This window comes from Ascidia mentula, chromosome 6 (assembly GCF_947561715.1).
Source record: "Ascidia mentula chromosome 6, kaAscMent1.1, whole genome shotgun sequence".
NCBI lineage: Eukaryota > Metazoa > Chordata > Ascidiacea > Phlebobranchia > Ascidiidae > Ascidia > Ascidia mentula.
In genome coordinates, this window is record NC_138571.1 from 9637739 (window position 1) to 9655505 (window position 17767).

Genomic DNA, 17767 nt, shown 5'->3' on the forward strand with positions numbered 1-17767 from the left:
CCACCCTTGGTCATGGTGCAAGTAACTGGGGGAATGTCTTGCTCGTTGGACTTGCAAGGAACTTGCTTAGAATGCTGACCTAACGTTTTTTTCACTCGAATTAGCTGAATTTACAAATTTTTTTTTTGGACTATTCTGGGGTTTATTGTCATAAAAGGAAAAATACTGATTACAGTTCTCCAAACGTGAAAATTTGGACTTTTAAATAAATAAAATTTTAAATAAAATCAAAAATTTTTTTTCCCGTTTCGCATGAATGAATATGTAATATGTTTTGCATTTTTTTATGATTTGCCAAAGGGGCTGCAACGTTACGGCTTTCTTGTCATCCAACATCAGTTGTCTGGACAAAATCGGTTGACTAAATGCATGACTGCCGTGGCATTCGGGAAGAGGACATATTTTTATCCACAGTAGGGTTAATTTAAATTGCATTCAAATTTTGTCATACATTGCACTGCCTTGACACTAGGTTTATATCCACGATAGGTTGTTAAACGAGTAATTTCGCTATGTCGTGCACTTTGACCACAATGGTTTGCTTTGTCAAACGACAGAGCAGATACGCTATACCATGCACTGTGTTCTGTGTCGGCAACAATGGATGTATAAGTGGCGCTTTTAACTTGATTTGGCATAAAGTTCTTTACTTTATTGTCTTGATCCTCAAAGGCCTGATCCCCGGGGGCTGAAATCTAATAATCTCTTTTCTTCTGATTTTTAAATAACTGTTTTTTTATTTTTTATTTTTACATAAGGCACGCCGTTAACCTCAATCCTTTTCACATAAGCAGTTTACGTGACAACCAAAAGAAAATAGAATTAGACTAGAATGACCAAAACAGACTGCAAAACAGGCAGCCTTAAGCACAGGAAACAATTTTTACGCTTTTATGGGTGGTACTTGACAGTTCACAAGGTTAACAGGATTTGCTTACACACATGCATTGAACATATTGCACAACATATTGCAGTTGCCTTTATGGTGACGACGCAGCAATATTTCAGCTTGTTAATTATAAATTCGTCCACCACAGACTTTTTGTTTAACTCTAGAGTAGATCCGCTATATCTTGCTCTGTGTCATTGTCGGTTGATTTGTTAAACGATACGTTGTACCTTGTCCTGCACACAGGGTAAGGAATAGCAAAAAGGAAAATGATTTCAATTTAAATAAACCATTCCGTAGATAAAAATATGTCCCCTTCCTAAATGTCTCGACAATCACGTGTTTAGGCAAGCGATTTCGTCCAGAAAACTGATTTGAATTTATTTTGAATTTTTATTGTTAATATTTAAGACAGCGTTAAATCACGTTTTTTGTTCAAAAAAAGGTCTAACTTTAAAACATGTTACCGATATCCTTGGACTCACATGCACGTTCTTGACACCCTCCAGCGGAAGTTTGTTAGCAAATTTCCATGACAACAATTGCTCAAATAAAGTTCATTGTTTTTTTTTCAACCTTTTTGACAATTTGTATGTTCTTTCTTATTGTTGCGTTGCTGAACAGAAGTCAGGCAACGATTTTATTTATAAAGAAGAGATTTTGTGTGACCAATTCACAAAACGATGAGTCTCAAAATAGTTTTTTAATCCGCAGAAAATTTTCTTTTATATTCTGAGTAGGCCTAATGTAAAATACAAATAATTTGTTTTTTGTTCAAAACGTGTTTCAAGTTGTTGTCAGTTTTATGGCAAACGCATTTTGGGAATATTTTCATGTTGTGTGTATAACTCTATGATTTCATATGCAGCAAACTTTTAGGATATACTGCTTGAAACTGTTATTATTTATTGAATTTTTGTCTTCGTTGAAGAAACAAAATGGTGAGTTATTTGAATCAGTATATGGTGTACATCTGATTGTACTTATCACATAATTTGTCTTGCAGCCACCTAAAAAAGGAAAGGGTAAGAAGGGGAAAAAGGGCAAGAAGAAGTCGGCAAAACCGAAAACCCCAACTGTTATTGATGGAATGTCTACTGAAGAAATGAGCAAAGAACAGGTTTATTAAAAATTTATTTAGAAAGGAAAAAATTGCTTTTAAATGTTTTAGAAAAAAAATGTGTATGTACATATTTATTTGTAGTTATATTAATATGCACGGAAACAGCATTTTTTATTTAGCCGAAACCGAATGTTCAGCGAAAGTTGCTGAATAAATTCACCTCAAAAGAATTTTTGTATCCATCTCTTTAAATGCGTTAAATTTAACTAAAAGATGTACTGAGTGGGATCCACTCCTATCATCCAGCCTTTTATTGACACTAAAGAACAACTACTGCCCAACTGCATAACACTGACTTTTATTATTTCGGCTAATTAAACATGGCAAACTGAAGTTTTGGTGTATCCCTAGTTATTAGTTTAGAGGCATTTGCTACCTTAGTTGTAACCTATGTTCTGTTCTAGTTGGAGGAACATATTGGGAGACTTCGAGAGGAACTTGATCGTGAGAGAGAAGAAAGAAACTATTTCCAGCTAGAAAGGGACAAGGTTGTTTTGTCATTCTGGATTATTAAGTATTATTGTTAAACAGTATTGTGCCATTTAACTGCCAGAACACAGGATTAATGTTTATTTTTTTTAAATTAGCAGCTAAGGCAGAACGTTTTAAATGATACAATACTGCAAGTTTAAATGACTTTACTTTCCATGCTGTTTTTGGGTGGGTGATGTGCTATTATAAAAAGTAATCGGTTTTTAAGGAGACTTCATCATTGTCTTGACTAATTTAACGAAAGTTAGCAAATGAAATCAAAAAAAAATTACTTGTGTGACATTTATTTGTTATGAAACATAACTTAGTACAATGATTCTTTTAAACTGTTCTCATTGGTGACACCTTGTGAATTCACTAGCCAGTCATTGCACCACTTTTTGATATAGTTGGAATGAAGTGTTTGATAATAAACCATCATGGTTTAGTCTTCATTCTCCCCAAGGGAGTATGACTACCACTACCTCAGGTGAAAAACCCTTTGATGGTACTACAGCATTTGTATGTGCTATTTGAGCCTTTCCTACCCTTACCAATTTGTAAATACATAACAGTTCTAACATTGTATCAGGTGAACACATTTTGGGAGATTACAAAACGACAGCTTGATGAGAAAAAAGCTGAATTGCGCAATAAAGATCGGGAGATGGAGGATGCTGAGGAAAGACATCAAATTGAAATAAAGGTGCTCTTTTGGGAATTCTTTATATATGTCCTGTATAATTTCGTTGTCATTATGCCCATTGGCAGACTGCGACTTGTGTTTAAACACAGCTTTTTTATTGTGTATATACATTGAATGGTCACATCAGGTTTCTGTGCCACAGTGGATTTTACACAAAATGTTGCCTTCTGATTGCTTTACCTTTTTCACTAAAAATGTACATATATTTTACTCTGTATTATTCCATCTAATACAATTTTCACAACATAAGAAACGTCAATCTGACATTAAGAATCAAGGTCATCAATATATTGTAACTTAGAGTTGTTTATTGTTCATAAAAATGGATCATTACGACTTTACTAGTTATAACTTTATGTTGGTGATATTTTATAATAGATCTATGTAAGTACCGGCAATCAACAATTTTGTGTTTAAAATTACCTTATTTCGAGCCATGTTAACCTACATCACCTCTGCATACTTTTTATAGCACACAACACTTTAGAATGCTTTTCACTAATGCTATTCATATATCTTTAAGGTTTACAAGCAAAAAGTGAAGCATCTATTATATGAACACCAAAACAACATCTCCGAGCTAAAGACAGAGAGCTCAATCGCCCTCAAGAGGGCACAGGAAGAACACAGACTGCAGGAGTCGGAGTTAAGAAAAGATAAACGATCACTAAAAGTTGCAAATAAAGAACAGGAACTTGCACATGAGGATGCTGATAAAGATTTAATAACGGTATATTTGTGTACCTTGATTTAATGCTAAATGTATGGTAAAAAATAAGAATAATTCAGCTGTAGGTTTTCACTGTTATGTATAGATTTTGAGGCTTTGAATACCATCATCAATGGCAATGGTCTTATTATTATGGCCAATGTAATGCGAACTTATCATTGCAAAGATCAAAGATACCATTTATAAAGTGATAATTTATTTGCATAGTGCAACCAGTGTTTATTGTTAATGTTTAATTATTTTCTAGAAACAAGACCAGCATATCACTGAATTAAGAGAAAACTTTGAGCGACAAGCCAGAGGTAATCTGATAATTGATCCATTTATGTGTGGATACTATATATTATCTATTCTTATTAAAATGTTATTTATAATGACCCTACTGTATATATGATATACTTGTGGTAGTGCTTACTACTTGCTGCTAGTTACATTAACCACAACATCTCTGAAACAATCATTAATTTTTGCCCAAAAGCAGAAGGTTTATAAAATAAATTAGATAAAATAAATTGTAAAGTCATAATCCGAAACATACAAAACTAAACTTTTTTGTGTCAGTAAACAAATCAATTCGAATTATTTGTTTTTTGCCAATATATGTGCTCTCTAATGAACAATTAACACGAGGATTAAAATGGCATGGGCACCAATTAAAACATTAGGATTATCGACACAGGCACCCATGTAAAATTGATAAAAGCCACATGAAACATTCCACTCTGCTGTAAGTTTGCAGCCAATGAAACAAAACTCTGAAATAAACTTTAGTAACTTTTAAAAGAATGAAATCTGCTGAAATGCAGAAATCACATGCATTTTTTTTATAAAGCTATGTGAATAAGTTACAAAAAAAATTTTGTATTTAACTTATTCATCTTAATTCAAACAGAGATTGAAGCCAAGTATGAAAAGAAAATGCGAGTCTTGCGAGATGAACTAGAACTTCGTCGAAAGACAGAAATCCATGAGATTGAAGAACGAAAGAACGGACAAATCAACGCTTTAATGAAAAATCATGAAAAGGCGTTCTCCGATATAAAGAATTATTACAATGACATCACTCTCAACAACTTGGCTCTAATTAATTCACTTAAGGTGTGAAAAGTTTCCTGTACATAGCTTGATGGTTTGTGTATCCTTGTGCTTGATTTTTTATATATTGATGCAACTTGTTAGGAAAAAGTTGCTGATCCAGCTGGCCGGCAATGCCTTGGCTGCAAAACCAACAAACCTATTGAATAAGTTGTAATTTTTGTTTTCCTGACAAGAAAACCCATTTTTCTTTTTTATTACATTCAATGTAGATTTCATGCCAAACATATTATCTCTTTCCATTTCCAAATGAAGTAATGGTTTTAATGTAAATAGGCATACATAGGTTTAAGCTTTTATCCAGGATAATTTGTTTTACAACATAACAATTACATTTGGTTGTCAACAAATGCACTCAATAATTACATATTTCCTGCATTTATTTAGGCCGGTTTTATGTCAATTTCATACAATGTCAATTATTTTGCTCCAGGAACAAATTGAGGAGATGAAGAAGAAGGAAGAGAGGATGGAGAAGGAGATGGGAGAGATCCAACAACAGAACAGGAAGTTGATTGAACCTCTCCAGAAAGCGAAGGAAGAAGTGGAAGACCTGAGGAAGCAACTCACAAATTACCACAAGGATAAAGCTTCCCTTGCAGTAAGTCACCTTTGGTTCTGACAGTGTAAAATTCAGCTCATAAACACCATAAATCAGTATTGTGTGCTTTTAGTAATGTTGCCATTGTAAATCTGTAAATTTAAAGTGCCAAAAACAGGAACACTGCAACTTATTAGAAATGTGTAGGACTGGAGTCCTATCTTTTGGCATTGTACCCTGGATTTTTTCACCAATCTTTTGATTGGAATTTGTTTCACAAAGTATCCCAACATTTTGCGAGAAAATGTTGCAGTGATCATTCACTAAAATTCGAATATTCGATAGAGCGCCAAAGCCCGACTGAAGGTGATGGACAAGGAGATGAAAGGCTTACAATGGGAGCACGAAGTTTTGGAACAAAGATTCGAGAAGGTGTGTTACACATATGTACATTGGTTAAAAAATCCATAACCGATTTATAGTTCGAACTTATTCCTAAACTTTTGGCCTAAAATATCGCGAGTTTTTAAAAGTTTTTTTTATTTTAACAAAAGCTTCTAAAACCACTCAAAAAGGTGTCAGTGCGATTTTTTATTAACAAAAACGACGAGTTCTGAAAGACATCAAACAACTCCAAACCACGTAATGACGGGAAAAGAGATGACGTAATGGTCTTCAACAGTCTGCTGGTTTCACGCCAATCACGGTTTTCAGGGTAGCTCTCTGTGCAGTGTACCTCATAATTGTACCAGTGAAAGTGTTACAACGTGCCAGATTTAATTTGCAGAGTATTTTTATGCACACTTAAGTCTTACTTACGTTAATGACGCATCACATTCACTCAAAAAATGTGACAGTGACGTTTTCGTGACGCAGACGCAAGCGGAACGCGACGAGTTGTACAAAAAGTTCGTTAAAGCGATTCACGAAGTTCAACAGAAGAGCAACTTCAAGAATCTCCTCCTGGAAAAGAAGCTTTCTGCTCTCGCGGACTCTCTTGAGAAGAAAGAAGCTCAGCTGAACGAAGTCCTCTCAGCGTCAAACCTCGACCCCACGGCTCTCACTGTTGTCACAAGGAAATTAGAGGTTGGTGTTCGCGGCGACATCGCGCGGTTAAAGGGTCAGAAAATTTTGTGACGCTTGGTGCTGATAAAGAGCTTTCGCAGAAAAAATTTACCACTTGAAATTAGAAGCAAAATTGATATTTCCGTTACATGGAAGATTTCGTTACATGAAATTCTCCGATGTTTTATTTGTTAAGTGGGCATATACGAGCTTTAATTAATTGAATTTGACGCGTTTGCTTATCCTTCTCTGCAATGCCATGTCGCTTTTAAAAAGCAATCCTTCTCACCAGTTTCCAGAAAACAATGTCCCTTAATTAAAAAAACACATAGTAACCGTGTACACGATCAAGGCCAAAACCATAGGCCTTCGTGTTTGCTTGTTCCCCAACAAATTAAGTTCCTGCATATCATGTTTTCTTGGGTTTTTGTATTTAAAAATTGAATTACCTTCTGGCATAGCAGGGTTTAAGCTAAGTGGGAAAATAGTTTTGAAAGATATTTTTACCACACCGCGTAAAAAACGTTCGAACCTTTGTCTGCGACAATAGCATCGATGGAGGTGTTATTGTTATGCGCCGCATTGTTTGGTATTGTCACAAAGCATTACGAAATAGCTTTTCGCGGTGAATCACAACAGAACGGTTTTCTGTCAATTGATTTGGTTTGCGAAGGACGCTTAAGAGGTGAAACGTCACAAAGGCTTGTCATGTGACAGGTTATTCTTACAAGTTATGTTAAAACTTTACTTTAAACTTCACCGTGGTGTAATTTGTAAGAATAGACGGAAACACCCACGTATTTTTAAACCTTTTTTGCTTTCTTGGGTGTTTAAATTTAACGCATACTGGTTGCAGAATAAACGTCCAATTCATTTAACTGGGACACAAAGAAGAAATATTTAATTCCTGTTCATCTGAAGCACGTAATACAATTACCGTATAATTGAACATAAATCAACCACAGTCCTCCTATGAGCCAGCCGGCAAATCAACAACAAAAAGCTGACGGGGCCAATATCGATTAGAATTATTGATTTGGGCAGACCAGCAAACGTACATCAGTTTTGTCTGGTAATGCACCTTATATGTTATATTAGCTTCGTTGCGATTTTGTTTGCCAATGTTGTACTGCATATCGATTAACGTAAATGCAAGCACTGCATATTTATATGGGTTATGTGGGTTTTGTTTTGTGGTTCGTTTCAGATCTATTTTTTAATTGAATTTTCAATTGTCGAACAGAGGTTTATCAAGCGTAAGTTGATATTCAGCCATTTCAAACCATCATTTTGCATCACTTTGGCTACCGCAGCTTTAAAGTGTTTACGCTTTATCGCAATTAAAATAGAACTTAAAACTTGGTTTTAGTAAACAACAACAAAATGTGCCAACAAAATTCGTACTTGAAAACGTCTATCTCACCGTGACGTAGGCAGAATTGCGACAAATTCCTCGTTAAGCATGAATGGTTTACGAAGGCGGTGGTTTGTTCCGTCATAGAGGCAAGTTCGGACTTGTCATAATTATCTATCCTGTGTGTTACAGGAGAAACAAACAAATTAAATATCATGTCGTTGTTCTGTCGTATGTGTAAAAATCAGTTGCTTTGAGCGTGCAGCTAATTCTTGGAACGTGCAGTTCAATATGATTTAATGTCTGATGCTGGAAATCGTGGCAGTGGTCTGTTTGACGTGACTGCACAAAGACAAAAAAATGTTTACGCGTGTAACCATGTACGTTACATCATCCCAACTGTTTTCAAACAAAATAGATTTTGGTACTCATTGTGACGGTTTTCGAAAACGTAACACAATAACTGTCTTACAACACATGATGGTAGGGAATCGAAAGAGTAAATACGCAGCCTACATGCAAAACAAATGTTTCTGTTTTGGTTTCACTGACGTAATGTGGTGTTTGCCACCCCATGGAATTGGCAACGGAACCATAGCAGCGCAACGTTCGGTTGCATCACTAAGCCACAATGAACACAGCAAAATTTTGCAGCCACCACGTTTAAACCGAACTTATTCTCCCACTAACGTGCTATAACCTCCACGTTATCATAGGTGCCGAACTCCAAACTAACTTTACGGCTTGATTAAACACGCCCGCTATAATACGAATACTCAACCAGTATTTAACATGTGTGTAAATTTACTCAAGTGCACACGGCGCAGGCCGCGGACTGGAACGCTTGTTGTTGCCAGTCTGGGAGTGAGGTTACTCAGGGTTTTCGACCTAACGTAACCCGCCTGTGCGATTAAATCAAGCCACGGCATTTGGTTATTAAATTTCGGTCTGTAGCTTTTAAGTCTAGTTCCGTTGTATATAATCTTTTACTGATGCACGTTATAGCTATACATGCAAAATATGGAAATTTATAAAACGGTGAAGTTCAATTTAGTTTTAATGTCCTCAAAAATATGGCATTTGCCACATGCAGGCGCCTTGTGCCAGACAACCTTTAAATCCGCCACTAAGTTATATGGTATTAACAAGAATACTTAATAACACATTGGATCGAGTATGTGTTTTGACATTTCATCAAGATGGATATATGACAATACATGTATTATGCTAATCCATCCTCTAAGTTCATGAAGGCTCCACTGGATTGTTGTCGGGTAGTTGATGATACAGAAAAATAACCGTTTGGGTTTAGGAGGCAAGTTATATATAATTCGAATTAAAATATAGTGTGCCCAAAATACACATTGCAATTTTTCTGTGACTCACAAACGCTTGTTTGCTGAGGATCATGTGCGTTTCGTTGGGTTTAAAAGTTGATGTTGAACCTACATGCGTTTAAATATTTGCTGTTCCGGGTGGCGGTGAGTGCTACAAACACACGACTCGCCTCCGGTTGACCGCCTTTGTTTGAACATAAACCAAATTGTTACGTGTGGTCATGTGATCCGGCGGTTTGGTCACGTACACAAATGCCACGAGACTAAGTACCGGTTTACCAGGTTTCCAATTTTATTTCATTACAACATGGTTTCGGCAAAACATGTAACACTTTTTCGATCAATTGATTTGCTATGTATATGATTGACCATAGAAACAGATTTTGTAAAATATTCCTTCACGAAGTAACATGCGCCATGTTGTTGATATATGGTAAAAACTTGGTGTTTTGTTTGAGAGGTTTTACATCCGTTTTAGGGCAAATATTGTGCATTTGTGGTATATTCAGTTTAAGTAGTTAAATTGGCACTCACATTACAGCAAACACATCGAAGAACGTGAAATTCAAAATTATTTTATTATATATTTCACTCGCATTTAAACTTTGACCGACTTAAGAAGTGATAGATTTGCTTTTGTGACAAAAGCGCGGTTTCCCCCCCTGTTATCTGGCATGACTATATATTTTTGTGGGCGAAAGCTTGTTGCCTTTTTCAACATCAACTGAGCGTGTACGTATTAATAGAAGCGAGTTTCTACCGTATGGAATTTGTCATGGCCAGTCGTAACCTCTAGGTTACACTAGGTCATTAACCGAAAGTAACTCCTAGCAGTTTTCCTGTAATTACTAAGGAGGGAATTTCAAACCAGTCGTAAAAATTGCGCAACTAAGATCGATAGTTACGAAACAAGCAAACATTTATGACGTCACAAGGTATCACATTGAGTAAGATTTTGCAGATTATTAAACACGCTTGTATTATTTTCAGGATGTTCTTGATTCGAAAAACAGTGCCATTAAAGACCTACAGTATGAGTTGGCCCGAGTTTGCAAAGTAAGTACTCTGTATACAAGTGTTGCATTTTTTTCAGTAGTTTTAGCAATAAATTGTATCTTTCGTTGTAAGTAAAATTGGAGCATAACAGTATGATAAAGGCTGCTGCATAGCACCAGGATCGTTGATATTTATTAATATTAATGTCAGAGCCTTTTTAGAGCCGTTTTGTATTGATAATATGCCATGACAGCATCAGTAATGAATAACAGTATGATGCTTAAACTCGAGAAATTGCCGTATTTTTAATGTATAAGCAATTAATGCCTTCATTGAATAAACGCAGGCGCACAACGATTTGTTGCGAACTTACGAATCAAAACTTCTCGCCTTCGGGGTTCCGGTTGAGGAATTAGGATTCAAACCACTGGAAAGCACCATTGGGGGTCAAGAGTTGGGTAAAGGACCAGCAGGGCTTGTGGCGGCACCCACGTAAATGTGCCCGGTGGCTCATGGGGAAAATGTAACTGGAATGCTCTGTGAATGAAAAACTTCTATTTTGACAAATAAACCTATTTAGACATGAGTGTTTGTTTCAATCTTTATGAAGATTGTACAGTATGAGTTCAAGCATTCCAAATGTGGCAAAACCGTCAGCTGGCTTAATATTGAGGTCTGTTCCTTAATTTAGGAAGTTTACCGACTAATCTAGGTCAGAAAAAATGCATTCAGTTATCTAGGCTTCAACAAGCTTTATGACTGTTACCGTGATTAATACAAATGATGCAACGTACATACAGTCAACGTTCATTAAACCGGCTTACTTCTGTTTCTGACATTAAACTTTTGAAGTTGCGCATGTTCTCCTACTTGTAAACACCTTGTGGTAAATACCGACAGCAATCCACATGCCACGTTGCCGATACAAACCGACCAAAGGGGCGTTTTATTTGCATGGTAGGTTTCCATAACATGGCCATAAAAGCAATAAAATTCTTTTACAATCTTTCAGGAGAATTTGCTGCAAATTTTCCACACATATTTCTATACAGGGTTGATATAAGCATAGAGCTAAAAATATTACTTTTTACAAGTCGTCACTGTGAGTTAAAAATACTCGCAGCGAAACCGTTTAAACTTTCCATTGACGCTGCTGCGAAGGTTGTTGCCAAAAAGAGGAACCACTGAACAAAGCCAAACTTTCCGCACTCCGGTCGATAAAAACGCCTGCGGCAAGCAACATTCTGTGTGTTGGTACTGCGGTTCAAAAATTCTTGCTGACTTGAACCACATGTGGACAAAACATCCGGTATTGACCAATGAAAACAATGTGGTGAGCTTTGTGGTTAAAACCATTGGCCTAAAGCCAAGTTGTCAAGCCGTGCTTCTTTGTAAGATTTCTGTTTGTGGACATTCTCTCAGAATATGCAAATTTGCATATTTCTAAGAAATGTGCGTACGTTGTTCTTGCGTGATTAGTTTTCTTATGCAAACGTGCTTATCTTTTTATTAAATGGAGATTATGTGGTGACATTGTATGATTGGACCAGTCGGGTTGAAAAAACACCGTTGCAAAAATTAACGGTGTTCGCCTTCAACAAAAGTCCTCATCTAACAGACACCACACGATGTCACAAAAATCGGGAAAACAAAATAATTCCAATTTCGGCTTCAAAATGCAGCAGAGTGCTTGTATTTTGGTGCTGTGTGGGGAGATACCGATTACGCTATAATGTTAAGAAAATAGTTTCGCGACTGAGGCGTTTATTTCGTGCCATCGACGATTTTGGAGGCATTTTTGGTTTCAAGTCTTTGTTACGCTGAATACATGTGGATGAGAACGTTTCATATGTCGGAAACCGGAATCAGTCAAGCGTGAGAGCATTTCGACTGTGCGTATGCGTAAGTCCCATTAAAGATATGTTCACTTATGTAATGTTACAAATAATAATAACGAAGTTACGGAATATAAATGGGATTAACGCAATGTGAAAGTTTTTTGTTGCTTTTACTGTTTTCTGATTTGCCAAGATTTAAGAGTGCTTTTTATTCGCGACTTACAAGAGCAACGTCAAATCAAATTTATAGACAAAAATCTAATTTATTGCACAATTTATTCGTATAGTAAATCACAGAACTTTAAACACAATAATTTTGTAACCCAATTAGCCTTCGTCGCAACATTGTATTAAATTCTTTTTTCTGTGCTAGTTTTAGTGCATATATTGGTACATAGACACACGCTAAACAGTGTGCAATATGAATCACATATGACTTGGTACTATTGACTAAATTGTCCGCCGATCTCGTAATAACTTTTTTCAATACTGGGTTTAGTTGGGTAAATACATTTGCATTCGGCTTAACATTTGTTCCAATTTGTTTCTGTGTTTTCCATAAAATTTCCCATTCAGGTTAAAAGTTTGTGTTTTACTTATACCAGTTTTTTGGAGTTATACTAATTCCAAGAATAATGTTATTCCCAACAGGCGGTTCAGTTAGAAGTTTAGTTAAAACTGGTAAATAATAAGTTTAGTGAGAACATTTGGCACAGGGAAACTGTGATTTGCTAATGTCGAATTGCTAAGTTGCAATCAATTGTGTTTAATTGCCTGCATATTGAACTAAATTCCGTTTCGGAACCTAGCGAACAGAAATTGCCCTTCCTTGGTCAACGCGCGCACTGCAAAGCAACCTTTGATCGCTCCGGGGTTACTTCGCACAATGAACTATATTAACCCGCTGTGCGTTAGGTTACTACCGTTCACATCGAAGGTAACTGTCGGACAAACCGGCTTTTTTTCACGTGGATTGCTTGCCCACGTGCCCATCTAAGCCAATCAGAAGCAAGGGATTGTTACGTCACATTGGGTCTGGCAGGCAAGCGAGTATAAGAACCAGGTTGCGACAAAAGAAGTCAACACATGAAATTCGTGCTGAAGGTCGGAGGTTGGTGTTTTGTGCTGTGTTTGTAAAGCAATGTTGTTTATCTCGCTTCGAAGGGAAGGTACATGGTACTTTTTAGTATATGATTATGTATTTGAAGTTTGTGACAGACGTCTGATTATTTTTTAATATTGTTGTTAAAATTCTTTGCTGTAGTTCACAATAATTGTTCAATGGACTGCCATGAAGACTGAATTAATATTGTAAATATAAACATAAAGCTTTTTTTCGTAGGAAGTGAAACTAAGTATGAACTGTTTATGACTGACTTGTGTAAAAACATTTTCTGGATTACACAAACACAATGAGCTTACAACTGGATTTAACGAACTGGCAATCAAGCACAATCCTATGTCTTGTCTCAAGGCCAGATTCTGTGGTTATTGAGGTTGAAGTGGATAGAAATGCTATTGGACAAGAGATTTTGGACAAGGTATGTTGGTTGTATATGTCCTGTTAATCATGCGAAAACTTCGGTTACTTAATAAAAAAATTAGGCTACTAATTATTTGTAAAACACTTTGCATAATTTGTCTGTAAAAATAAAATTTAGTCAAAATTATTTTTTTGTCGTTGCAATTCAGGTATGCCATTCTATTGGAACTGTTGAAAATGATTATTTTGGACTTCAATATTATGGACCAAGGAGAGAACCTTTGTGGTTAAATTTGCGAAATAGAGTTATTGGAAAAGTATCTGGGCAGTCTCCTTTCAGATTGAAATTAAGGGTGAAGTACTTCGTTGAGACACATCTTATTCTACAAGAATCCACGAGGTGCATAATTTATATTCTTCACTTTCATTTTTCATAGACAGCAGTTAAATCTATTGAAATTTTAAAGTAATTATACTTGCTTGAGTCTTTATGTTAAATAGATTATCCGAAACTGTTCTGCCAATTTTACAGCATTGATGATGTTTTAGTAGTTACCACTTACTGTGTGTAGCTCAAATTGCCATACAACTAGCAGCGATTACAAATATAATTATTTTGCAGGAGAATTTTTTACCTCCAACTGAAGCAGGACTTCATGGATGGTAAATTGGAGATCGGCCAAGAAATGCTGCCAGCCATATTGGCATTAATTGCCCAAGTTGAAAGAGGTGACATTACTTCAAATGAAAGAAGGGCTGAATTGTTGGAAGGATACACAACACTTTGCCCACAGGGTGAATGTTCTTTATCAGCCATTGATTTCAATAGGTATGTGTGATTTTTATGATGAAAAATAAGTATCAATTCTAATTGATTCTATTTGAATAAGTTTTGGTTAATGGAGAAACTGATGATGCCGTTTTGGGCGAAATATATATTTCTCTTAATAAATCCATCTGAGCGTCTAAAGATCGCTTTGTTGGGATTTTAATATATAATTATTGATACGGTGTGCGATCGACAGCCTGCCATGGGCCTTTGGTTTTTTGATCCAGTTTTTATTTATTAATCACATAGCAAACACAGAAATCTTAGATAACAAGGAATATGCCTTGTAGACAAAAAAACTTGCTTTATTTCATATGTGTGTTGAATTTGTTCAAACCGTAGTGTTTTTTTTTAGAATACATGAACAACATATGAAACTTAAAGGCACCTCAAAAGCAAATGCCATATCCACGTTTTTGTCGACTGTTGCAACTTTACCTGCATACGGCACCGACACTTACCAGATGAAGCAAGAAATATCTCCTCCCAGTGGAGGAGCAAGGGGGACTAACAGTCCTGTAATAACACGCTCACATCTTGTCAACGTAACATTTCGGATCGGTCCTCAAGGCATTGAAGTAACGAATGAAGGGGACACTGTAGCAAAACGGTAATTTATAAGTACCTGTACGCATTTTTTTTATTTTTAACCCTTCATCCTCATTCAATATCAATTATTAGAATTATCATAATCATAAAGAACATGACAATTGACAACTAGTCTAAATAAGTGTTTTAATTGTTTTAGCATTCCATTTCAAGCTGTGCAACTTGCAACTCATTCCGGAAAAGTGATAGATATTCATGTTTACCAAGACAATGGTTCCATAAAGACACTTGTCTTTCGAGCTTGCTCAGAGAGCCAGGGCAATGCCCTATACAGGTAATTTCTGCCTGTAAATGTGATATTTGCTTGTCAAACTTAACTTCTGGTCAAACTTATAACAAGCTTTGTAATCACTGGACAATGTTGTTGTGAATTTTTAGAATGATCACTGAAATGTTGGCATTCTACACTTGGGATACTGTACATTCCTCTGTAATACATCAACACAGCTTGGACTTTAAGGGTCATTTTCTGGCACTCTTTCGACCAAACGTTTCAGATATGGGTATGTAAAGTATAGTTTGCTTTCCTTTTTTCAGTCACTCTACGTAATTCAGCAAATCTGCGAAAACCTTACCACAGTTTTTCATTCACAACAAACTTTAAAAATATTTTTTATTTGATTCTCAGATAAGCAATACATCTTTGATGTACAGCGGACATCTCGTGAAGCTTTTGACCATGCCCGCCGTATTTTGTACCATCGTCAAATGAAAGTTGCATCTGTGTCGCCACAGCAATCCAAGACGGTGACAGAAACATCGGAACATTCATCCCAAGATACAAACAATTCTGCAGAACTTGAACTTCTTCAAGAAAGATTACAGACAATAAGTGACGCTTTATCGTGTCGGATATGTCTTGATTCAGAGATTGAAAGTGTGTTTGTTCCATGTGGTCATCAAGTTTGCTGCAGCCAATGTGCAGAAAGATGCCAGGTGGGTTCAGTTCTATTATTGTACATGTGATTGTAAAATGTCATGGACAACATGGTTGTAAGGTTCAGTCTGCATGAAATAAGTACTGCAGGTATTTAAATGTTAAGACCTTGATTTTTTTGCCAAATACTATCTTGATTTATATTCAGAACTATGTCATCTTTTGCACATGTCAATACAAACAACAGACTTATTTCATGACAATTTTTTTTTGCAGAACTGCCCTATTTGCCGAAAGCCCATATCCAAATCCTTGTTAGTGTTTCTTCCAATCACAAAAGATTTTGTCGACTCTGGTTTGTCATCACCTGTGGATGTAAATATGTCTTCTATCGAAGAAGACTCGAACACTGAACTGACAACGAGTCCAAACATTACAGCAACTATTCCTGCTGTTGTTGAAGCTTTGTAGGAAAGCTATGTACTCTTTTGTTGCCACTGCAATGCACACAATGTTCATTTTTACAAGACAATCAAATGACGACAATAGCCAATCTGGCATTGGCGAGTTGTTTTTTGTCAGTTGAATCCAGAGCAAATTCGCAAATTACAATTTCATCATCCAAACTCACAAGCCTTGTATTTGAAACAACAAAATGGCTAAATAAGCAATACTACCAAGTGTCCACTGTATCAAGGTTTAGGAATATGATGTTTGTGTTCTGGTCGGTGAAAAGGTGATGGTGTAAACATGTTATTGCTTGCCCCCATACCTCAAATGTGTATAGAACTTGTAGGTTTCACTGGCACCCAGAAATTCACTGGCACCTAGAAATTCCACCAGCAAAATAATAAAAACTTTTAAAATATGTAACTTTTTGTTTTGTGTTTCATGGTCACTGGTAACTTTCGTAAGACGCTGGTGTTTTTGTGGTTGTCTGGTAGGCATGACATGGAACTGATCAAGCAGGCTGTTGATCAGCATTCTGCTGTTATTGGTGTTTAATTCTGCGATCTTCGCAACCTTTCTTTTGTGTGAAAGTAAATCTTCGATGCAATGCAACAGCAATACAATTGTAAATAGTTGTTTTCTCTTGGTTTGGTTTCACTACACAATTGATGTGTATGTTTCTTTTGCGTTTTCAACACTAGTGGCGCCCATCACTGGGTCATGTGCAAACCATTTCGGGCACCTTTTTTCACCAACTTTTTCGCCTGTTTTTCTTGTCCTTTAGTTGTAATAAAATTTTCAACACAATTGCATTGTTGTTGGTCACTTTGACCCCAGCATGTCTCCTTATAATGTGTCAAATATATAGACAGGAAGAACTAAGGGTTATATTAATGCTCACATGTAACCAAAACTTTCGGAGATTTTAGATGGTCCTACAGTCACTAAAGCCATTCAAGAGTTGTTCTCTGTTGTTCTTTGTCACTACTGAACCAGTCGCAGGTCGACAAATCTTCAACACAACATATTCCGCAAGACTTTGCTGTTTACATACGGAGATTTTTTTGACTGAATGACAGTGAAATTGCCGAACGCAGGCACATGAACGACGTTCGCAGGTTGTCACAATTGTTAGGTGATAAGTTGCTGTGGTTTCAAACCATTGTCCTCGCTTACCCATAAACCACAACACAGAAGTAAGCAAGGTACAAAGAGGTCAGAACAGGTGGACAACCCACTCATAATTGGAATGACGTAACAGAGAACGTTGTTACTTTAACTTCTATATCAACACATGTGGGTAGATCTTTGTGTTTGTCATTGACAAACTCATACATGGCAGGCCTACATTGTCAAAATGTCAATGACAATTTG

At 36.3% G+C, this 17767-nt stretch overlaps 2 protein-coding genes across 2 annotated transcripts; both read left to right on the top strand.

Moving 5' to 3' along the window:
- Window positions 1-1755: 1755 nt before the first annotated feature.
- On the top strand, window positions 1756-10893 carry LOC145905667 (dynein regulatory complex subunit 4-like). Its single transcript, XM_082992924.1, has 12 exons — window positions 1756-1830; window positions 1896-2009; window positions 2417-2500; window positions 3076-3189; window positions 3713-3919; window positions 4167-4221; window positions 4812-5017; window positions 5448-5615; window positions 5901-5987; window positions 6432-6641; window positions 10302-10367; window positions 10654-10893. Exons 1-12 carry the CDS (start codon window positions 1828-1830, stop codon window positions 10801-10803), a joined length of 1464 nt encoding a protein of 487 aa, XP_082849050.1. The 5' UTR covers window positions 1756-1827; the 3' UTR covers window positions 10804-10893.
- Window positions 10894-13242: 2349 nt separating this feature from the next.
- On the top strand, window positions 13243-17202 carry LOC145905813 (E3 ubiquitin-protein ligase MYLIP-like). The gene is made up of 9 exons (XM_082993101.1): window positions 13243-13314; window positions 13488-13686; window positions 13838-14028; window positions 14251-14457; window positions 14813-15067; window positions 15206-15340; window positions 15445-15569; window positions 15695-16002; window positions 16220-17202. Exons 2-9 carry the CDS (start codon window positions 13558-13560, stop codon window positions 16412-16414), a joined length of 1545 nt encoding a protein of 514 aa, XP_082849227.1. The 5' UTR covers window positions 13243-13314; window positions 13488-13557; the 3' UTR covers window positions 16415-17202.
- Window positions 17203-17767: the final 565 nt, after the last annotated feature.